This window comes from Pyrgilauda ruficollis, unplaced genomic scaffold (assembly GCF_017590135.1).
Source record: "Pyrgilauda ruficollis isolate IOZ18807 unplaced genomic scaffold, ASM1759013v1 scaffold42, whole genome shotgun sequence".
Taxonomy (NCBI): Eukaryota; Metazoa; Chordata; class Aves; order Passeriformes; family Passeridae; genus Pyrgilauda; species Pyrgilauda ruficollis.
This window is the reverse complement of record NW_024525712.1, coordinates 2,131,882-2,153,738: the sequence shown is the minus strand read 5'-3', so window position 1 is coordinate 2,153,738 and position 21,857 is coordinate 2,131,882. Positions and strand designations below refer to the sequence as shown.

The window sequence follows — 21,857 nt, the reverse complement described above, 5'->3', positions numbered from 1 at the left end:
ACCTAGCACCAGGTACTGTCCTTAAAGACAAAATTTAAGAACAAATGTACTAATTTTTCCTTCAAACCTTTCTGTGTGCTGCGAGAAAATCTTGTGTTTCTGCAATTCACTGTGGAAGTGACTGAGTATTGATCTCAGAATACATGGGCTTTATGACTGATAGGTATTTTTAACTCTCATAACACAGTCTGAGGAATGGAAGTAGAAAGTTCTCTTTGTGGAACATGGCATTTTATGGAAATCACACCCTACCATCAGTGCAAGTGAACCACTGAACTGTTAACTTGAACAAACCCAAGTGCTTCACGAAGAGAATAAACACCACATCCAGCTTACCTTGCTTTTAGTGCTGATTTCACTGCTCTGTGAGCTGCTGCTGCTGTGTCTCTTTTTTCCTTTTCTAAACATTTTTTCATAATTGGATCAAAGAAGATCTTCTAATCAAAAAAAATTAAAATTAAAGTCTTTCATATCATCAAGGGAAGGAGGTCCAGGCAAATACCAGTGACTGTGTCCAAAGTGGACCAAAACTGGAAATTTGCTCAGGACTCTGTGAATGGAGGTAGGAATTTTACTCTGGTACTCTTCATGCGTGACTGGGGAAAGTTCCTCAAGCTCTCTGCTAAAACTTCCCTATCCTTCTGAATTGCCAAAAAAAGCTACCTAGCTAACACCATATTGCAAAGGCCAGTTTCTAATGCATAGACAGATTTAGAAACAAGGCAACATTTAAAATTTATTTCCACCTAAATATTAGGTGATTTTTATTTGTGAGTACAATCTAAGTGCCCTATAAAGTGCACACAACACATTCCCTGCTGCAACGACCGTGTTTCCAGTAAAACAAAGCAAAAAGCAAAATCTATCTCCCCCGCCACCGCCCGACTAAACACCCCCCCACAACCAAGCAAAAAAACCACAAAAAAACGCCGAATCCCAACCCCAACCTACTTCTGAACAACTACTGACTGGAATACTCACAGGAGCAGCCATTACCACTTAAGATATTCCTGAAAACTAAGCAAAATGCGTGGTACATTTACTGCGTTAGAAGAGAGCTCCTGGCCGTTCTGAGAGGATTCCAGGGCCCTGCTTCCCGTGCCTGCCCCACTAACACCTTGCTTCTCTTCAGCTTTGGCTGCCCACTGTCGAGCAACAGGATGCTGGCTCCCTGCTTCTCTCAAGCCCTATTTATCAGCTTCACAGACGAACTATTTTCATTACAAAACTTCAGAAACTTTGAGCAGGTGGAAGAAAGAGGACAATGGATGATGACAACCTACGGAAGACGGCTCACGCTGCAGAAAATAAAGAAAGAAGCACAAGGCGGAGCTTAGGCGAGCGATGCCGTGAGGGGTCACAGTCCCTAGGCCGCCGCTGTTCCGCCACCAAGCAAACACTGGGTCCCTGGCGGACTAAAAGCCACTGAGGGGAACCAGCGGTGCGCAGGGCAGGGCGGTGTCCAGCACAGCCCCGAGCCCCGGCTTCCAGCAGGGATGTGCCGGCGCCTCCCGCACAGCGCCCGCGGCCGCTCCGGGAGCGCTGCCGGCCCTGCAGCGGCTCCCTGGAGGCTCCGCACCCGCTGCTCCCGGGCGAGCCGGCTGCGTTACACGGGCCCTCATAGCGCCCGGGCTTTCCGCGGGGCATCTGCTCCTGCGGGTGCAGGGGGCGGCCAGGAAAGCCGGGCAGGGCAGCACCGCATCCCGCCTTCACTTCTCTCCCCGTTCCTCCCTCCGTCCCCGGCCGATAACCCGAAAAGTGACAGAGCGATGTGGGCGCTGCTCACCGGGCGCGCCGGGCCCCGCTGGCTCCCGCTGCCGTTCCCGTTCCCGCTGCCGATCCCGATCTCGATCCCGTTCCCGCTGCCGCCGATGCCGTTCCGGGTCGCGCGGGCGGCGCAGGCGCGGCGGAAGGCGGCGGGAGCGCGGCGCCATGGCGGCCAAGCGCAAAGCCGAGGCGCTGATCCCGGCCGAGGAGAGCGACCAGCTGCTCATCCGGCCCCTGTGAGCGCCCGGGGGAGCCGGGGGGCGCGGGGGGCCGGGCCGGGGCCGGGGCAGCGGCAGCGCCGCCGGGAGCCGCCTCTTTCCCTGGTTAAGGTGCCGCTGCAGGCTGAGGGTGTTGGTGGTAGCGTTCCCACAAGCGCTGTCTTTGGGACAGCATGGAGCTGCTACTCCAGGCTTATTCGGCCCGATTTGTTACTTAGGTGACCTTTAATTGCACGTGTCAATAGTATTTAGTTTGAGACTCGTGTGCTCAGGGAAAAAAAAAAAAGGCCAAAATAATTTCCTTAAATAGTTTGGTTGTTTTTTTGTTTTTGTTTTTTGTTTTTTTGTTTGTTTTTGTTTTTGTTTTTTTTTAAATTCTGCTGCGTTATGTTGGGCCTCGTTTCCTTTGGGATAAGTACAGCTGTTCAGGTATTTTGGGTAGCTGAGCTTAAAAGGGCCGTGCAGTTGTTATTTCTACACCGAAAAGTGATCCCAGGCAAGGCATCGGTGCGGTGTGGGTTGTTTCAGTCCTCATGACTTTGATATCCCTTTGCAGAGGGGCTGGCCAAGAAGTAGGAAGGTCATGCATCATTCTGGAGTTTAAAGGAAGAAAAATAATGGTAATTATTGCATGGATATGTTTGTATGCCCTCTCAGTGTGCTACTTCAGATCACCGAAATTACCTGAAATGCTGCGGGTTAAATTCAGCCTCTGCTCTGAAGTCAGACGCAGTGCTAGAAAAGGCACATTCTGTAGCCTTCTGGAGCAGTATAGTATGTATGACATTAGGCATCACAGAGGCTGTGCTGTAAAATAAAATCCTCTCCCCATACAGAATGTGTGTGCTTCCAACCCAAATATTCTGCTTGAAATCCAATGCTAAAAGTAATAGTTAATGAAGAAAAAGCTTTTTTTTTGTGATGCTAAAAGTTACCAGTCACTAATAACTATATCACAGACCAAGATGGAAGAGGGTTTTTTATACGTTCTACTAGAAACTTTAACTTTCTTTCATTTTTCAGCTTGACTGTGGAATCCATCCTGGGCTGGAAGGAATGGATGCTCTTCCTTACATTGATTTGATAGATCCAGCTGAGATTGATCTCCTCCTTATTAGTCAGTAAGTGGCACCTAAAAGCACAGATAACTTGAGGTCATGGTCTGAGCTGTGTTCACTTGTAGGTTATTAAGAGAGGCTGAAAAATAGGTGTTATTTAGATGGTAGGGAAAAATTCTAGTTTCCAGGTTTTTAAAAAAAGTTTGAAGGATCTCCATTTAGTATTAAGGACTGAATATTGAGGATGTTTGTTCACTGTTGACATTGCAGCTCTTCTCTGAGGTCACTGTGATTTCTGACTGTTTTACAGCCTGGCCTGCTCTCACACCATTGTGCTAGCTTGTGGAGTGAGTTTTCTACACAAAGACTGCAGAAGAATATTGGTTGTATTTTTTGCTCTATTGGCTTTGAATTGAAAAGGTTCTTGGAGACTTACACAAGTTTTGAATATGGTTTATGTATTGCTTAGTGGCTGAGAGACAAGGAGCGCCATTTCTAAATTATGTAATCAGTAATAAAAAGCTCTCCATAAAATCCTGAGCTTTTGTGGTATATGTTTGTTCTACCTGTATTTCAAAAGTAGTTTCTTAAGATGTGTCAAATTAGAAGTGTGAAGAAATAATTTAATTTTCAGAGTCCATGTTTTATTCTGTAGTGTGCAACATGCAAAATTAGGATCGTGTTTTTAGCTTTCATGTATCTTTGATGTCCCTGGTTCCTGTTCCTTTTCTCCCTCTAAATTTATATGGAAATTACAAAAATAAGGTAATTCTAATACTACAGATGTATAGTATTGGCAATTAGTGGAGAATTTCCTTTATTAGTTTTAGCTTTTCTTGATCATGTTTCTAGTCACTAGTCTGCAGAATGTAGACCAGCACAGTTAACAAGGTTGAAAATTCTGTTTCTGGATTTTCATGACACTGTATTAGTCCAGTGAAGTAGTGAATTATAGATATTATATGTTAGTTTTGTGTAATATGAATGTATTAATTGGATTTGTGTGTCTATTTTAAGCTTCCATTTAGATCACTGTGGGGCTTTGCCATGGTTTTTACAGAAAACAAGTTTTAAGGGAAGGACATTTATGACTCATGCCACAAAAGCTATTTACAGATGGCTTCTTTCAGACTATGTTAAAGTCAGGTAAGCTAGCCTGTGGGCTGTCTCTTCCTGAATTATTTCACCTACTATTTCCCTTTCCAAGGGGAAACTTAAGGTGAAGCTACCAAAAGTAGCTGGACAAACCTGGATGTTGTCATAAGTAGCAACATTACATATAACCAGATTAGAAGTAATGAATCATTTTACTAAATCATGGATAGTTTGTAGTGAATTTTGAGCTCCTAAAGATACAATTTACTCTTCAGGACAAGGACAGATCACATATTAAATATACAGGGTTCTGTTACTTACATGTTGGGGTTTTTTTCTCTCTCATGTTTTTTGTTTTCTTGTGTTTCATGCCTTGACACATTATTTCCATGTGAGTGCAGTGGGTTTGAGTGTATCTCAACTCAGCTGTTTTAAGCTTGGATCAGAAACCTGATGAACCTCTTTTAACTTGTTTCTTCTGGGCTGGTATGAAAAGCATGGATCCATGTGGTTTTTGAGGACTGTTACAAGCTAAATGCAGATCTCTGCCCAGGGCTGGGAACCTTTTGAGAAATACAGGGCAGATTCTTAACTGAAAAGACTCTTCTGGCATGGCTTTTCAAAATAAAGATACTTTAACTCTTCTTAAGTGAGCTACATTAGAGTAGCTGGGCTTGATTTCTAACATGGGAGACATGGTGTTAGTGAATGGAAATCCATCAGTGGGGAAAACACAGGAAGTTTTTTCCAGGTGCTCAGATGAGCTGGTGTTTAACCGTTTCACTTGTATGCAGTAACATCTCAGCAGATGACATGCTGTACACAGAAACAGACCTTGAAGAAAGCATGGACAAGATTGAGACCATCAACTTCCATGAAGTGAAAGAGGTGGCAGGAATCAAATTCTGGTGCTACCACGCAGGCCACGTTCTGGGAGCAGCCATGTTTATGATTGAAATAGCTGGTGTGAAGGTATTTTCTCTTTCTTAAAAGTTGAAATGAAGCCTGAGTACTAATGTAGTCATTAATTATTATTGTCTCTTATGCCTCACCACTGTGGCTGGAGCTCTCCAATGGAGTTTGACTCAGGTCAGGGCGAGAGGCCTTATCTTAGGACGTGTATTTTCTATTGATTAAAGCTGGCAAATGACACAGATCAGGTAAGATGTTTGGATTGTATGGGAGTCTGAGACATGACTCAGATTTAGAACCACTAAACTTGCAGCTTCCCTTGCTGGGCTGATCAGAGGCAGGTGGTGGCTGAGGCAGTTGTGTGGAAGCTGCATTTTAGTAAAATCTGTGAACAGATGTTTGTTCCTGTAATTCTCACTTACGTATCTGCCTGTCTCAAGTTCTTAAACGGCATTTGTCCATGTCTGTGAGTTACATTTTTACCATAACACTCCTGTGTTAAAGTACCTAAAGAAATAAGATTATTGTTAATTTTAGGCACAGAGGGATTAAGCAAATCGTATAATCACAGGCAGAACTCTGCCAAAGCCAGATACTTGAAATGGATCTCATGAATTGGAGTTCAGCAGGACAATCACTGTCCAAGGAAAGTTTTACACAGCCCTGAAGAGGGAAGAGAGAAAGTGGTTCTGAGGCTTGCTGCCCAGTAGGAGTTGGTTCATGATTTATAAAGATGGAGAATTATATGAGTTTTAACTTTTAAAAAATCCTAGAAATAGAACTGAGTTTACAGTGATCACAATAAAATTTAGATCTCTGTGTTTCTTTTTTTGATTTTTTTTCTGATTGAGGCATGATGAAGAAGATTTCCCTCTTACTATGCATGACTCCAATAGATTGGGTTTTAATATCATTATTCTCATTAATTCCCTGTGATTGTAGGTAACCTGGCAGACCAGGTGTCTGCTGTCACTGACTGTATGTTATTTATTATTCACATTTTCATCAGTGGAATTATTGTTAAATAAAAACATGTCAATTTTGAAACCATCAATTTGGGTGCAGAGAGTTGCATTCCGCCCCGCAGTTAAGAATCCATTAAAAATAAATAACAATTAAAAATTACTTCTTGGTGTATTGGGGAACATGATTATTCCATTTGGAAAATCAGTTAGATTACAGGATTTTTTTTAGTGTCAGAAAATATTAGAAGAATTTTTAGTAAATAATTTTATTGGGTTATTCATTATATTTGTATTCTGGTATGTAAATGCAGTTTGATCTTTGATTTACTTCCTTGTAGGAGGTGCTGTATTTTATGTTATGTCTATTTTTACTTCTTTGTGGTCAGTGCAAATATACAGAAGGCTGAAAATGTCACCTTGATATCTGAAATGAAAAATAAGAGCTTAATAATTGTTTACCTGGTTTTGTTGGAATGATGTTACCGCTTGAAAAACCTTTACTATTGAAGTTTAAATACTTGTAGTACTATTGACCTAAAATTGTAAGTACTGCTCACATAAGAAGAGTATTATTTAAAGTACAGCTGACCTTTTTATCAGAAATTCATTAAAACCATCTTTGCACAGTCTTTTAAAGGCTGCTGACTGGTTGAACCTGTAACCAGAACACCTGCTTCTCTTTGTCTCCAACAGCTGTTATATACAGGTGATTTCTCAAGGCAGGAAGACAGACACCTGATGGCAGCTGAGATTCCCAATATTAAACCTGACATTCTTATAATTGTAAGTTTTGCAAAATTATTTCTTTCTGTTAGTGATTATGAATTATGTTAGTGATCATGAATTATTCTGGTCGTAATTATGAATTAGGGGTATGACTTGACTAAAGCCAAAACGGAATGGCAAAGCCAGTGGAGATTTAGTGGTAGTGATTTGTGTTAAATATCCAAAATACTTGGGTGTTCAGAACTCTGACATTGCTTCCCATTGTAGTGAAAAGTCTAATTATAATTGTATTATTCTTCTGATGAAGCTCTTTAAGGCTCTAGACAGACCTTTCTAAGATGGGAGATTTATTTGATTTTGACTTGCATTAAACCAACCCAAATTTAACCAGACATCTCTTTTAGTAGATCCTAACCTACTTCCAGATATGTTAAGAATTTGTCCTCAGTGGAGGTGCCGTGAGTGTTATTCTATATTTTTGTTTTATTTTCTGAGTGAAATTACTTTATTCTGAATCCATGATTGGAAAACAACAGCTCAATGGGAAACTTTTTAAGTAACAGTTTTAGCTGGAAACAAACACTGTGAACTTCTAAAATTATTTCATTTACTGTGTCCCTTCTAGCTGTTCTCTGTAACTTAGTAGTCTAATTTGAAGTCACATCAAAATCTTGTGTTTTGTGTAATTCCTGTATTTGAAGTCTGGGGTCAGACCATGGCCCATATCACTGTGGGCCCTGTCAGCGTGATCATCAGAGCTCTGGCAGCATTTGCAGTTAGGAAAATAAGTGTGTTAAATTTGAAACCTCTTAAAAGAAGCATTGAAATTAATAGCTCTAACTTCTTTAGTGCCAACAGGATCTGTCTCTCTAAATTGCTAGGAGAGATTTGGGAGCAGGGAAGTTTTGGTTATTTGCCTTGGCAGGGTGGTTTTAGGAACTTGGGGAAACTTTTCCCTCTCCTTGACCTCTCTCCTTCCTCTCCCCAACATGTTAACACCAGTCTGTTTACCTGCTTTTTTTTGTTGGGTTCAGAGAGGATGAGGAATTACTGTCTGTGTCAGCCCTTTCAATGCTCTGTCCCCCCATTTGCAGGAATCCACATATGGCACTCACATTCATGAGAAGAGGGAGGAGCGGGAGGCGCGGTTCTGCAACACCGTTCACGACATCGTCAACAGAGGGGGCCGAGGTCTCATCCCGGTGTTTGCCCTGGGTCGAGCTCAAGAACTGCTCCTAATCTTAGGTATGTACCTTCCCAGCTGCTCTTAATGGAAAGGCACAGAAAGGGATTTAGAATGTTTTCAGGTATCATAATTCCTTGAAGAACTCTTCAACCATTTTACAGTGTGTTATTTACCTGATAATTTAGTATATAATGCATATTTGTTCAAATGCAAAAGGTCCAGTAAACCAACCAGCAGTTCTGCTTTATGAAGTAGGATGGGAGACTTAGAAAGCAAGAGATGATGGTGTGGTAGAATGTGCTTGGCTTTTGAATCTTTTTGAATCATGATTTCAGCAATTAGGGACAATTATTGCAAATAGAAAAATAACAAGAAGTTATAACAACAACTGTTTTACCTAAACGGTACTGCTAAAAAAGGGGTATATTTTCTTCTGGTGTTCTGCTATTTTTGCACTTTAATTTACAAACCTGTATGGAAAACTCTTTATAGGAAAAGCTTAGAAGACCATAGAAGACACTTCTAACACTTCTGAAGTCCTAATAATAACGAAAAGTAAATTAGGCTTTTGAACAAAAGTAAGTGAGAACTACCCATGAACACAACAAGCTACGTCACCTAAAATATATAGACAGTTGTTACAAGGTACTTAAGAAAAAACAGCTTTGGAGTAAATTGTTCCCAGGCCTCTTTTCCTCCTTTTAGCACATTTAGTTTGTACTATGTTACGTGATTTTTTTTCACTAGTCTTTCTGCTCATTCAAAGACTGGCAAGATCAAAGGAAAGCTATCTCAAGCTTAAAATGCTTATGTTGAATGTGAAGTGTTCCCTAAACGGCTTGACATCTTTCTTATTTTTCATTTCAGTTTAGCTCAGTATTAGAAACTAGTTTGTTTTCAAAATGTCTTACTGGTCTATTCAAATGTTAACAAGAAATTCAGATCTAGGCATGGGGTAGTATTTGATGTTGTAGAATTATTTACTACTTCTCATTGATTGTGAGGGGTTTTTTTTCATTTATATAGAACATAAAAAACTGAACATTTTCAACCTGGTATGGCCATTAGGTTGTAATTTGTTTGCCTCTCTTTGCTGTGTGTAGATATTAAACTGTGTTTCTAAAGATCAGCTTGAAAATATATCTAGGAAAGCTAGACATGCAAATTGGATGCTTAATTAGGTAGAAAATGCAATTGCATCTCACATGCCTATGCAGCTGAGCCTGCAGGCTTCTGTGTTTATTTTTCTTCTTTCTGCAACTGTATGACAAAAATAAAATACTGTGTTATGGTGTAGAAAATCATGATGATGAATTCAGTTTGTGACTGGTTATCTTTCACTGGCTGTTTGCACCTTACACCTGAGCTTATTAAGGTAGCCATGGCAGTGAGCCTCTCTGAAATGTTGTGAGCAGCTTTGCCTGCAAATCAGAAATGTTAGGTAAAAGCACATTGTAATGTCACTGTAAATGCACAAATACAGCCAAAAGAGTGTACCTCTATTTTTGGACTATTGTGTCTCAATTGTGCAACATAAATATCTTTCAGACTAGCAGAAATGTATCCAAATGGGAAAATTGAGAAGTTACATTTGTACAGTTGCATTCAAATCTCTTCTTTGTGTTTAGGAAAGGTCATGGCTGCTGTCATCAATGATAAAATAAGTTGTGGTTAATGGAGGCTCTTTCCTTGTTTTTGTTCCTGTTTGGCTTGTAAAATACAGCTGTTGATGCTATACGTAAAGCCAGGCTTGGTAATGGAGTGATTCCTTCTCAGGTTGAACTCCATGGATTTATTTTACAGAATGTTCATACAGTGAATTCTCACAAACAAATCTGTGTGCACATGTCCTTCGCGCTGGATGTATAATTAATATTTGACAGGGACATTTTAGCTTTATTGTAGAGGTGTCATAAAGCTTCTGTTGTCATAAATGTAGACTTATTGCAGTGTAGTACCATGTATATTTTATACCTTGTAGCTGAAGGTGGTGGTTGATTGAAATTTGACCTGCCAAAAGGACCTGAAGTTCACCTTTGTCATGTTTGTTTGCCTGTTTGTTTGTTTGTACTGGTTGTATATAGTTCTAGCTGGTGACTTTTAGAAAAGCAGATGAAAGCAAAGAGGCTGTGATGGTGATTTTCTGTACTAAAAATGAAAAAGCCCACTGGTAAATCTGTTTTACAAGAATTACTAATGTTTCTGAGAAGCACATGCTTCATAAATAATCCCGCTGATGGAATTCTGTTTTGTTGTTTGGTGGCTGGGGTTTTTTTGTTTTGTTCTTTTTTATTATTTTTTGTTTTGTGTTTTTAGATGAATACTGGCAGAATCATCCTGAACTCCATGATATTCCCATATACTATGCCTCCTCTTTGGCAAAGAAATGTATGGCAGTTTATCAGACATACGTCAATGCCATGAATGACAAAATCCGCAAGCAAATCAACATCAACAATCCTTTTGTTTTCAAGCATATTAGTAATCTGAAGGTAAGCTTGAAATTCTTACAAAAAGGTGAACATGACAGAATATTTGCTCAATAGTTTGCATGTTTAATATCCTGATATCACAGAATATTCTGAGTTGGAAGGGACCCACAAGGATCGTGGAGTCCAACTCTGAAGGGAGTGGCCCCTCCAGGGATTGAACCCACAACCTTGGTGTGTTTTTAGCAACATCAGCTGAGCCAATCAATATCCTTAATATCCTAATAGATTGATTAGGTGCAGGTTTATATCTGAGTTTTCTGCTGTCCCAGTGCTTGGAGAGCTGTTTGAGGGAAGCTTATGCCCCAACATTTTTTCCACTTCAGATCCCTGTGCTTGCAGTTTACTCCTTGTGGGTATTAGTAAGATGAATTTTCCCGCAAAGGGCACTTTTTGTGAGGATGGGGTATAATCTGTGAATGCAGGGGCTTTCTTGTATGTAGTTTAAGAGTGCAGCTGGGCTGTCCTTGGTTTAAGTGAGCTGTGGTAACTGATATTCTCACTGTGTCTTTCTAGAGTATGGACCATTTTGATGACATTGGCCCCAGTGTTGTGATGGCTTCCCCAGGTATGATGCAGAGTGGCTTATCCAGGGAGTTGTTTGAGAGCTGGTGCACAGATAAGAGAAATGGAGTCATTATTGCAGGGTACTGCGTGGAAGGAACTCTTGCTAAGGTGAGTTGCTGATGCACCACAACCTCTTAATTACAGATAGCATTCATGTTAGGTTGTGAAAGAACTGGTCAATAGGAAGTGTTTTTGTTTGATTTACTGAGATTGTTGTTGGGTATGTATGAGTATGTAGTCAAAACTGATTGCTTTTGCCTAATACTAATGAAAAGTACAGACAATTTGCATATGGTCATTTCCATTGATTTTATATAGAATAATCTTTTCTAGGGGCAGTTATCTTGTCATGAGAAGGAATGATTGGTACTTTAGACCTCTCCACTGCTTAATTTTTCAAGAAGGTAGCCCTAATCCTAATTCTAGAGAAGATGGTATTAAGTCTAACACTACTTACATGTCAGAGACCAGATTGCCTTGTGCACCTTGTGCCACTGACCATCTGTAGGAAATGAAATCCTTTCAAATTCCAGCGGCTAAGAGCAACCACAGCATCTAATTTTGCCTTTAGAGATAGAAATAACACACTTGTTACTGTTTTGATACAAGTCAGAGAGATTTATCTGGAAGAAGGGTGAGCCCCCAGATCTGCTGAGAATGCACAAGATGAAATGGTGTGTGTTGTGCATGTGTTTTTCATGTGTCAGTGTGTGTTCTGGAAAATTTGAGAGCTTTTTTTCACTGCTTCACATTTAACATGGCTGCCACTATTATTTCATTGATTTTTGAAATGTAAAGCATTAGTTATAAGGTATGTGTAGGAGGCCTTACTTTTTTTAATTATGGTGCTTTTTATTTTCCAGCACATCATGTCTGAACCTGAAGAGATCACAACTATGTCAGGGCAAAAACTCCCACTGAAGATGTCTGTGGATTATATTTCTTTCTCTGCTCACACAGATTATCAACAAACCAGTGAATTTATCCGGGCTCTGAAGCCTCCACATGTGGTCAGTATCCATGCTGCCCTTTTCTCCAGATTGGGATTCATCAAACCAGCTCACAGCCTTGAGTCAAGGCAGGGACTGCTGTCTAGCAGTAGGCAGCATCCCTGTGCTTTGAATAATTAAAGGTGGAGATTTTAATCATTTTTGCCAAGGTATCTTAGCAAAGTAAAAATCAACTTGTTCTTGAGTGTTTGCATGTGAGATCCCTGGGGATGACTTTCCAGACAATGGTGTAGGCCATAATCTGTTTCAGCAGTGGTTTGGGAAGTAAGATGCAGTGTGGGACAATGTTACGTTGGGGATGCTGGTATTGGAATAGTTCACTGGATTTGACCCTGAAATAAATAAGAAAACATCGATTGAAGGTATGTGCAGACAGCAAAAGACAAAGGCAGCACTTGGAGAGAAAAGCATGAGCAAATAATGGAAAGAAAAAGGTATGAAGTACCAGAATGTTAAAACGGCAACTAGGATCTGGGACCTAGGATCTAGGTGGTGAAACAGTGTCCAAACACAGATAAGAAAGAAAAAAAAATCACAGAAGAGAGGAGAATTAACTTGGCAAAGAAAATTGTGAGCTGTGAAGCATCCTCTTTGAATTGCATGTTTATATCTACACGAAAACACAAAAATACAAAGCTAACTGACTTCTGTTGAACTTAAATTAATACTTCCCTTTCATAATGCAACAATATATTTGTGTGAAAACTTAAGTGGGATCTCTGTAATGCACTCTGGTGGCATGGATTTTTCAACTAATACTCAGGGTTGTGAAATCCCACCCCTCAAATAATGCAGAGAATTCACAGACACAACTGTAATTGAGCTCATGTTTCCTACACTGTGACCTCATGGAATTGCATTTTTATAAAGAGGAGATAAAATATGGCAGTTTTCTTGGATAATTTGCTTACTAAACATGTCTGGTTGGACAAATTCTGCTAAAAAGAAAACTGTCTTTTTTTTAGATTTTAGTTCATGGTGAGCAGAATGAAATGGCCAGATTGAAAGCAGCATTGATACGGGAGTATGAGGATAATGATGAAGTTCATATAGAAGTTCATAATCCTAGGAATACTGAAGCTGTGACATTAAACTTCAGAGGAGAAAAACTTGCCAAGGTATGAAATGCACGTTTTCTTATATGTAGAACAGTATTTTCTTCTGGTGTGAAAACTGCGCTTTATCTTTGTAGCCTCTATTTTTAATTGATTTCAAATTGCATGTTGTCCAGGGTCTCAAAGTATGTGAATGTTTTCTGTTTAGTTGTATTTGTGGCTTGGTTCAGGGGTTTTTATTTTGAGGTTGGGCTTTTTTTTGTCTTGGGGGTTTTTTTGGTTCTTCACTCTTACAAACTTTTCTTTTGTTATGTCTCAAAGTTTCTAGGTTACTCTGACCTTCTTTTGTTTTCAGAGTTAATTTTATACTCTGATTTTTCTGAGAGAAGCGTATTTCATCTCCATAATTACTTGAAGCTGTGAATGCTTCAGATGGCTTTGTTGCACTATATGTGTTTTTTCCCTCCAGGTGATGGGATCTTTAGCAGATAAGAAACCAGAGCAAGGACAGAGAATTTCTGGAATCCTAGTTAAAAGAAATTTTAACTATCACATCCTTTCTCCATGTGACCTCTCTAGTAAGTACAGACAGTCATGTGATCAGTGGGTAATTGAAACTTACTGTGTCATTAAAACACTTATAATTCTGGGGTTTTTTCCCGCAGTTTTGTGTTTCATAAGCAATTAGTGAACATCTTAGTTTTATTTCTTATTTTTTCTTGTAAGTTCTGAACTGTTGTAGTGAGATGAAATGCATTTAACTTCTTCACTCAAACTTAAAATCTTTCTCTAACAGAAAAGAAGCAAGATTCCATTTCCCTTCTGGTTACTTAAAACCTTTTCCTCTGAAAGAATATGCATAAAACATTCTGCTGAGAACCAGAAAACACCTCAATCAAGTCCTACCATTTTCTAAAATGTCTTTAGTTTTTAGTGTGGAAAGCTACAGAATACAGAAAATATTTGCGTAGTCCTCCTGTGCTTTTTATTACTCGGGGAATTGATCTAGTCTCAGAATAGAAGAGGAATTGAATCTGAGGTCAGAAGAGCTTGGGGGAAAGCAGTTCTGCTGCCCTAGTTCATTGTTTGTCTCTAATAGGCAAGATAATAAAACAAGCTGGTTTCCTAACTGTGGGAATCCATAAAATCAGAGGGTTTTGGGAAAGCTGCAAAAGGCAGGCCTCAGAGACAGCAGAACTGTGATTAGAGCTAAGCAGTAGCCATAAGATAAGTCAGCAGAAAAAATTATGTAAGAAGTGGAAAAGTAAGGACAAATGGAACAATGGTCTGTTTATTAACTAGCAAGATATTAGGAAGTTCTAAGCTTAATAATGGAGCTCTGTGCATTGTGTTTTAAGGCTTACAAGCAGATATTGTATTCGAAATAAGCATTGTTTTAACCAAAGGTACATGTGCTTATAGTGATTGGATAGAACTACTGTCAATATGCTTTTGCTTTGTGTGATTGGTCAAAAAACTTTTAAGTTGTAACATTAAGTTCTTGGTCTGCTGCCTGGGATGTGAGCTGACGGCATCTTCCCATTGTCATAACCAATGAGACTGCTGGAAAACAAAACAGCTCAAGGCACGTTCCTAGCAGTCCCGTCCCATTTGTGATTTGTACATAGCCCCCAGCCAGTGATACCTAACCACAAATGAATTATTTATCTTACAACAGGTGTTCCACCTCCCTCTTTACAAATTGCCCTTTTCAGCCCCCTTGTCTTAAATGTATCAATGCTATTATTTATCTGTAATGGCAATTCTGTTTATTAGAAAGTAAATTCGGAGGGCTGATTTTTAACGTGCGCTTACTTTAAAATGGTTTCAGATTACACGGACTTGGCGATGAGCACAGTGACGCAGACACAGGCCATTCCCTACACGGGCCCTTTCAATCTGCTTTATTACCAGCTGCAGAAACTCACCGGTGCGTGCTGGGGAGGACACGGCCATGACTTACACTGGCCAGCCTTTGCAACAACTTCCAGTCTTCAGAGGTCTTCTGAGTGGAGATTTTACAGCTTTCATTAGACTGCACAGCTTCTGCCAGATCCAGTTCATGAGTGTGACAGCTTTGGGGGTGGATTCTACTGCATTCATATTACAAAGTGATGAGCATATAGCAGTATAGAGCATAGACTGATTTCTGTCTCTGTCAACCCCTCAAAGTGAGTGCTCTGGCCACTCCAATGGAAACTTTATTTATTGATCTGGTATCTCTAGCCCCAGATCGAATGCCATCCAATTAATCAAAACAAGAACTCTGCCCTCCTCTGTGGCAGGCAGCCTCCTGTGTGCCTCCCCAAGAGGCACAAATTGGCTTTTCCTGGATGAGAAGCCATTTAAGCCAGACACTGGGATGGTCCCCTGTGCCTCTCTCTGGCTTTCTCAAGGGTTAGGGGCAGCTCCTATCCTAGGTACACACACACTGCAGATTCCTTTCCCAGATTTAAAGCTCAGAGTTTTTTTAATTCTCTAGTGTCAGAATCTAATTCATGTCAGTAGTGAAGAGAACACCTATATTCAGTTGCAGTTCAGGTCTCAGAACCCAAGTGCTACCAGGCACACAAGTGCTTTTCATTTAAGCCCTGTGCTTATGTGAGCAATGGGTTATCCTTTCAGGGGGCAAGAGCTGGTTACTTCTGCAAATGGAGCAGAATTAACTCAATTCCTCATGTGTTTTCTTTTGTGTTGGTGTACTCACTCAGTGTACTAAGCTAGTCAAATAAAAGAATTCAAACCAAGTTAAGTGGCCAAAATTAACTAATAAAAAAACCCCAAGCAATCCAGAACAAAGAACATTATCAGGTAAGGAAAAAGAGTATGGTGTTCCATTTTGTGAGCTACTCTGAGCAGTTGTGATAACAGACAACCCCTCTTAAACTGACTTATTTTCTTATGTGAATATTCCAGTATAATTTCATCATTGCTAACCATTTGTTGTCACTCCTTAGGTGATGTAGAAGAAATAGAAATCCAACAAAAACCAGCCCTGAAGGTTTTCAAAAATATTACTGTGATCCAGGAACCAGGCATGGTAGTCCTTGAGGTGGGCATTGGTGAGGGAGAAAGAAGTATTTTGTTCTCCACTTTCTTCAAAATAATACCATAGAGATGCCATGCAGAATTCAATGTTTTAAGGAGTTTTCTGTTGTACGACAAGTAGAGCAAAGGCTAGAACAAAGGTCCCTTTGAGCTGTGGTCCTGTGTACATGTGTGTATTTGATTTATCCAGTGCCTGTTGGGTTTTTTTGCTGTATATCATGAGTATAATGGCAGATTTGGTGCCCTTTTTAATTTGGCAGATAGTAATTGGAAATAGCATCAAATGGTGTTTCTTCCTCCCCCAAAGAGTTGTGGTAATTAACTATTTTGTAAACGTGCTCAGAAACATTCAAAAGCTTAAGTTTTTCATGGGAAGTTACTAGAGTGCACCCAGTTAAAAGTAGTTAATCATTTGGTGTGAAATGTGTGACAGTCATTTGAAGCTGGAATTCAGAGAAAAGCAAAAAGGAGAATGCCATTAATGTTATATTGTCTTTATGTTGCATTATTCACTCAGTCTAAACCATGATTTTTTTTTTTTTGTCTTCTAGTGGGTGGCAAATCCTGCTAATGATATGTATGCAGACACTGTGACAACAGTGATATTGGAAGTTCAGTCAAACCCCAAAATACAGAAAGGTATAAGTTCAGTGTTTGTTTATTTAACTGAGGCATTTCTTCCTTTTTTTACGTCAAGCTTAGAGGGAAATAATGCCTTCCAATTGATTGCAGTCCCCTTATTGTATTTCCTTGTTTTATGGAACATACTAGGGAGTAAAATTTGCTACTTAAAAACAGAATTACAGGTTGGTCTTCATTATTTGTGACATGTTCATTTGTTGAAACTTTCTCTTAAATGGCAACTGATAACTGCCCGTGGAAAACATGGCCTTATTCAAAATAAGTTTTAAACCTTGTACAAAAAAACTAAAGTGATTAAGTTTTTTGTGGCCCAATCCAGGCCTATGATTCGATATGGACAGATATTTTCACTGGATTATCTCTCTTTTTATTATATGTTTTAATAATTTTGTATAATAGCAGTCAGTGTTCCTTAGGGGCTTAGTCCCATACCTGACTCAACACATTTCTTAAAAATCCTTTCACCTGAGTTTATAAATTCCCATAACAGTTCTTACTTTGTTTGGGGATTAAGATTTTCCAGTCACCTTGACCCATGCAAATTCAGAGTGTAATGTTCTGATCTTGGTTGTGATAATTTTCACTGTATAAGCCCTTCTGGCCATGTCCTCATGCTCTGCTCTGTGAGACTAACCAAAAATAGAAATGTTATTTTTGAATGATACTTTGACCTCCTCTTTTTTCTTCCTTTTTTTTATACAGATGGAAAAGATGTTTTGCTGTTTTACCTGATATTTTTTTTTTATTTCTTCTTGGAATATCTGTCTTATCTGTCTGTTTTTTCGTAGTCCACACTTTCTCTGTATTATTTGTTAGTGACAGTATCTAGTTTCTCCACCCTCTACCACCCTGAAATTAATTCTTTGTATCTTTATGGGCCTTTTAACATTATCTCCCATGTTGTTTAATGTTGCTGATTTTGTCTGCTAATCTCAGGTGTGGCTTCTTTCAGGATTTTTTTTTGTTCTTATTTGGGGTAAAAACATTTAAAAGAATTCTTGCAGTTGTGTATTTTAGGGTATGTACACAGGATCAAAAGAGATCAAATTAAAATAAGTTATTGCTGCTTAGCTGACCATGTGCCTGTGTTTACCTCATTCCCAGGATAAAATTGTATCTTGCTTAGTACAATCAGTTACTGCATCTTATCTAAGGAATGGTAAATTTTAATATATTTATTCAGGGTTTTTTATTATTATTAAGGTTTAAGCTCAGTCACTTGGCAGTTTTCAAATTTTTCGAAGAATTACTCAGAAACTTACTACCACTGACTTCTTCAGCTGATTTAGAAGTACAGAAAACCAGTTTTTCAAAAGACTTAAAGTTTTTGTATCCATCAGTGAAAAAGGTAGCAATTTTCACAACTACCCTTTCCTACAGACTTCTGACTCTTTAGCAATCAAATACTTAAATAATTATGTTCAAAAGAAAATCACTTGTTTTACACTACCTCTTAATTTTGAAACCAGGTCTAAAAAAAGGTATTGTTTTTATTTCAACTTCTCTATGCTGAAATATATTCCAGGAATGTCTGTGCTTATTACTACTGCTCACATTCAGTATAAAACAAAACCATCCAGTTTTATTTTATTTTATTCTTTGCATGCTCCCAGCCTCCATGATGTGGTAGTTTTGTGTAATAAGAGAAAATGGAGGCATTATAAACAACTGATAAAAGTAAATTATTTTCTCTATTAAGTAAAGGATATGTGAGATGCAATGAGTGGTAAGAATAAACAGGAGAAGTAAAAAGAGTGTGAATTGTGAAATTTTTCACTTTAAAATATGATGAGAACAGGAATATATAATGGAAATGTATGCATTTCCTCGACTCTAATTTTTTTAAATACATTTTTTAATGAGTTGTTTAAACATACATAATTTTTTAAATTGTTTTCAGGAAAGTCAGTTTGTGAATAGCATCTATCAATTAGCCATTTTTCGCTCCCAGAAAATGTCTGAAAGTAATTTTTTTTTTCTTTTCAGCTGCAGTAAGTAAGATTTCCAAAAAAATAGATATGGATGTATATAGGAAGAGAATGGAGATCATGCTTCAGTAAGTTGGTGTATATTTTTCCAAGAGCAATGTTAGCCACATAAATAGAACAGTCTTGGTATAAAAAGGTTTAAAGATAGTTATGTAAAAATACTTCACACAAATTTACTTCAGTCTAATTTCTGTGAAGGCCAGGAATTAAGTAAAGAGAGAGGTACACTAAAAAATTCTCATCATCATTAAAATTTTGAATATGGGACCTAGTTATGTCTTCCAAAAGTAGATTTTTAAGTTGTCTCCAAAGGGCTACAAATGGTTAATGAAAACAACTTTGGATCACATCTCTCTTAAAACTTACTCTGATGTGTATTCTTTTATTTGTGTAGAAATCTAGCCTCTTTTGAAATCAAATGAATCCTTCCCTTTGTTTATGATGAGATTATTTTATTAAAATACTTACTGTTATTTGATACCCAGTGTCATAATAAAGATTGATATTTTTAATTACATTGGAATGAGTTAAATACTTGTTGCTGAAAGGTGATACTCACATGACAAAGTGACCCCAGGGTTAATAGAAAAACCTAAGTTTGCTGTTTGGCCACGCCTTACACTCCTGGGTCTTTGCTTTAGGGATATGTTTGGAGAGGACTGTGTGAGTTCCAAAGATGACTCTGTGCTGTGCATCACAGTGGATGGAAAGACTGCCAACATTTCCCTGGACACTCGGGTATGTAAAGCAGAGCACTTTGTGTGTGCTGTGTTCTGCACTCTCCTGTCTGGCACACAGGGCTGCCTGCACTGTCTTGTACTCACTTGCTTTGTACTTGGTATCAAAACAGAGAGTATGCTTAACTAAAAAATGCTAGCAATGTTTATGCAACAAATGCAGTACATTTGGGAAAAAAACAGTATTTTTCAGCAGCTCAGTTGTATTAAAAAAAAGAAGGAATAAAGAAAGATTGTAGAAGAGAAACTGTAGGAGAGTTAACCCACAAATTTTTTTCATGCTTTTAAAGCATGGCTCTAGTCTGAATAATTGAACAGTTACAGGGTAGGAATGTTGTTAATAATTTTTTTGTCATTCTTTTGTCACCTTTTGGAGCTAAGTTGAAACCTGAAATACTCACAAAAAGAAATACTTTATTAATTTACTAGCTTACAGAATTGGATATCATGCATGTTAGAAGGGTGCTTTAAGAAGCCATCACACCTAGTAATTTGAATAATTTAAAACTGTAAAGAATAGATAAAGCCATGTCCTTCATGTTCTTAAGCATTTTAACATACTGACTTTGTCATTACTAATAACATATTAAACATAGCTTGTGGATTGCCCCTATTCATAGTAATAATATAATGTAAATTCATTCTATGGAGCACCTCTCACATGCTTAAGGCTTAAGGGGTCACAACAAATATTTTAAGTGTTCTGCAAACCCAGAAGAAAAGGTTAGCCCCTGCCAAAAATTTGTTACCTATTGAAGCAAAACAAGTGAATGTTAATTACCTTAAGAAAATAGTGAGTTACAGTGGTTAACACTCAACTTGTGTCATCTCATTTCAATTCTTCAATAAAAAATCCTACATTTCAGTTTGTACATAGTACAGAAAAATACAGGACTGGTGAAAGAACTCTTAAAATAAAGAAAAAAGTAACTAGACTGGAAAAGGATGCATACTGCTTAATCAAGAAGTCTGATTTCATTTTTATCATACATCATTATTGTTAAAAGATCTGTGTACTGCCAGAAAGCCCAGTGGCAGTTCAGTTACAACAGGGTGTATCTTTGCACTACTTACTGTACAGTCTGTGTTGGCAATGGCAAACTTGTGAACCAGATTTCACAAGGCAGATCTGTCTTCTTCACGTGTGTGTATCTTACAAAATTTTATTTGCTTTAAAATAAAAAGCTGTTTAGTGTAGATCTGACTGGCGGGACACGAGGATTTTTTTTCCATGTTAACACAGTGCTCTCCCAGTTAACACGATTTCAGTAACATTGCTAGATAACATTAAATGCATTTAGTGGTGCATTTAATGGTTTGCTGTTTTAAGTGCCTTTTTTCCTCCTCCCAAACCTTTATGGCTGGAAAAATCAGAAGAGTAACAAGTTAATACTGAATTAAAGGAGGTGTAGTCTTAGAGTCTAGAAAGGCCACAGGACCAAGAACAGTATTACTACTCAAATGCTGCTCTTTGTTTCTCAGGTACAGCAGTCAGGAATGTAGATCAAGTTTCAAGTTTGGGGTGGGCATCTTTCTCTAGGAAAATTTCTTTCAGTAAAAAATTAATTTATTTGGATTATTTTTATGTAAATGTCATAATGTGTGTGGGAACATCAGTGTGGTGCCTGTACCTCTAGTGACTGCATGTGTTTTGCCGTGTTAACCTACTACAGAGTGAGTGAATTCACAGATAAAATGAGTCAAATGTAATCCACAAAACTTAATGCATTTTATATAGCACTTTTGAGCATAAGACTCGAAATTAAGCTTCTTGCTCCTCAGCAGGACTTGCTTGAGGCTTCTCTGAACTCCTTTACATGCTGGCAGACCGGTGAAAAACATACAGTGCTGCTCTTGATAATTTCCATGGCTGCTTTTTGGTTTCCCCTTGGAGCATTCTTTGCGTGCTGACAGGGAGCGTGCAGTGCCCCGTGTTGTAACATCCTTCTCTTTCTGTCCCCAGACAGTTGACTGTGAGCCAGGAAGCGAAGACGACGAATCCCTTCGTGAAATGGTGGAACTGGCAGCACAGAGGCTTTATGATGCCCTCAGCCCTGTCTACTGACCTCTGTGGATACTTAGGATGTCTAAAAAAATCTTTTAAATTTTCAATTTATTTGAGCTATTTTTTACAAGTAAATAGATTTTTTTTTCTTGAATAAGTTAAAGGTTTCAATGCTGTGAATGTGAAAGTGCTGAGTTATTTCATATAATGGATCAGCAACCTCATAGGAACTGCATTTGTGCATATAGATGCAATTAAATCAGGCAAAGTGTGCATGTGTTCTCTTTTGTGCACATACAAGAAATAATTCTTAATCTGATTCAGAATTACAAAGATTAAGTGGAGTTTTGTATTTTGGAATATTAAAACCAATTGGAGGATAAATTGGA

The 21,857-nt window shown here is 38.6% G+C and overlaps 2 protein-coding genes across 5 annotated transcripts in view; one reads left to right on the top strand and one right to left on the bottom strand.

Moving 5' to 3' along the window:
• The window catches only part of ITGB1BP1 (integrin subunit beta 1 binding protein 1), an 8,694-nt gene extending 6,805 nt beyond the window's left edge, over positions 1-1,889 (bottom strand). For 2 of the 4 annotated variants that reach the window (XM_041477854.1, XM_041477857.1), the window contains exons 1-2: positions 1,787-1,866; positions 337-437 (exon numbers count right to left, since the gene is read on the bottom strand). In XM_041477854.1, the coding sequence (XP_041333788.1) occupies positions 337-408 (72 nt within the window). In that variant the 5' untranslated portion in view covers positions 409-437; positions 1,787-1,866. Of the gene's footprint in view, positions 1-336; positions 438-981; positions 1,095-1,786 lie in introns of those variants that run through there. The other 2 variants (XM_041477855.1, XM_041477856.1) reach the window with 2 other exon arrangements.
• On the top strand, positions 1,857-21,857 carry CPSF3 (cleavage and polyadenylation specific factor 3). The gene is given in 19 exon segments (XM_041477853.1): positions 1,857-1,897; positions 1,899-2,003; positions 2,542-2,605; positions 3,009-3,106; positions 4,061-4,189; positions 4,933-5,110; positions 6,709-6,798; positions 7,836-7,986; positions 10,244-10,419; positions 10,933-11,091; positions 11,847-11,993; positions 12,959-13,111; positions 13,518-13,626; positions 14,880-14,978; positions 16,006-16,100; positions 16,648-16,735; positions 18,725-18,794; positions 19,368-19,464; positions 21,427-21,857. Coding segments are annotated over 19 exon segments (2,136 nt in total). The 5' UTR covers positions 1,857-1,871; the 3' UTR covers positions 21,529-21,857.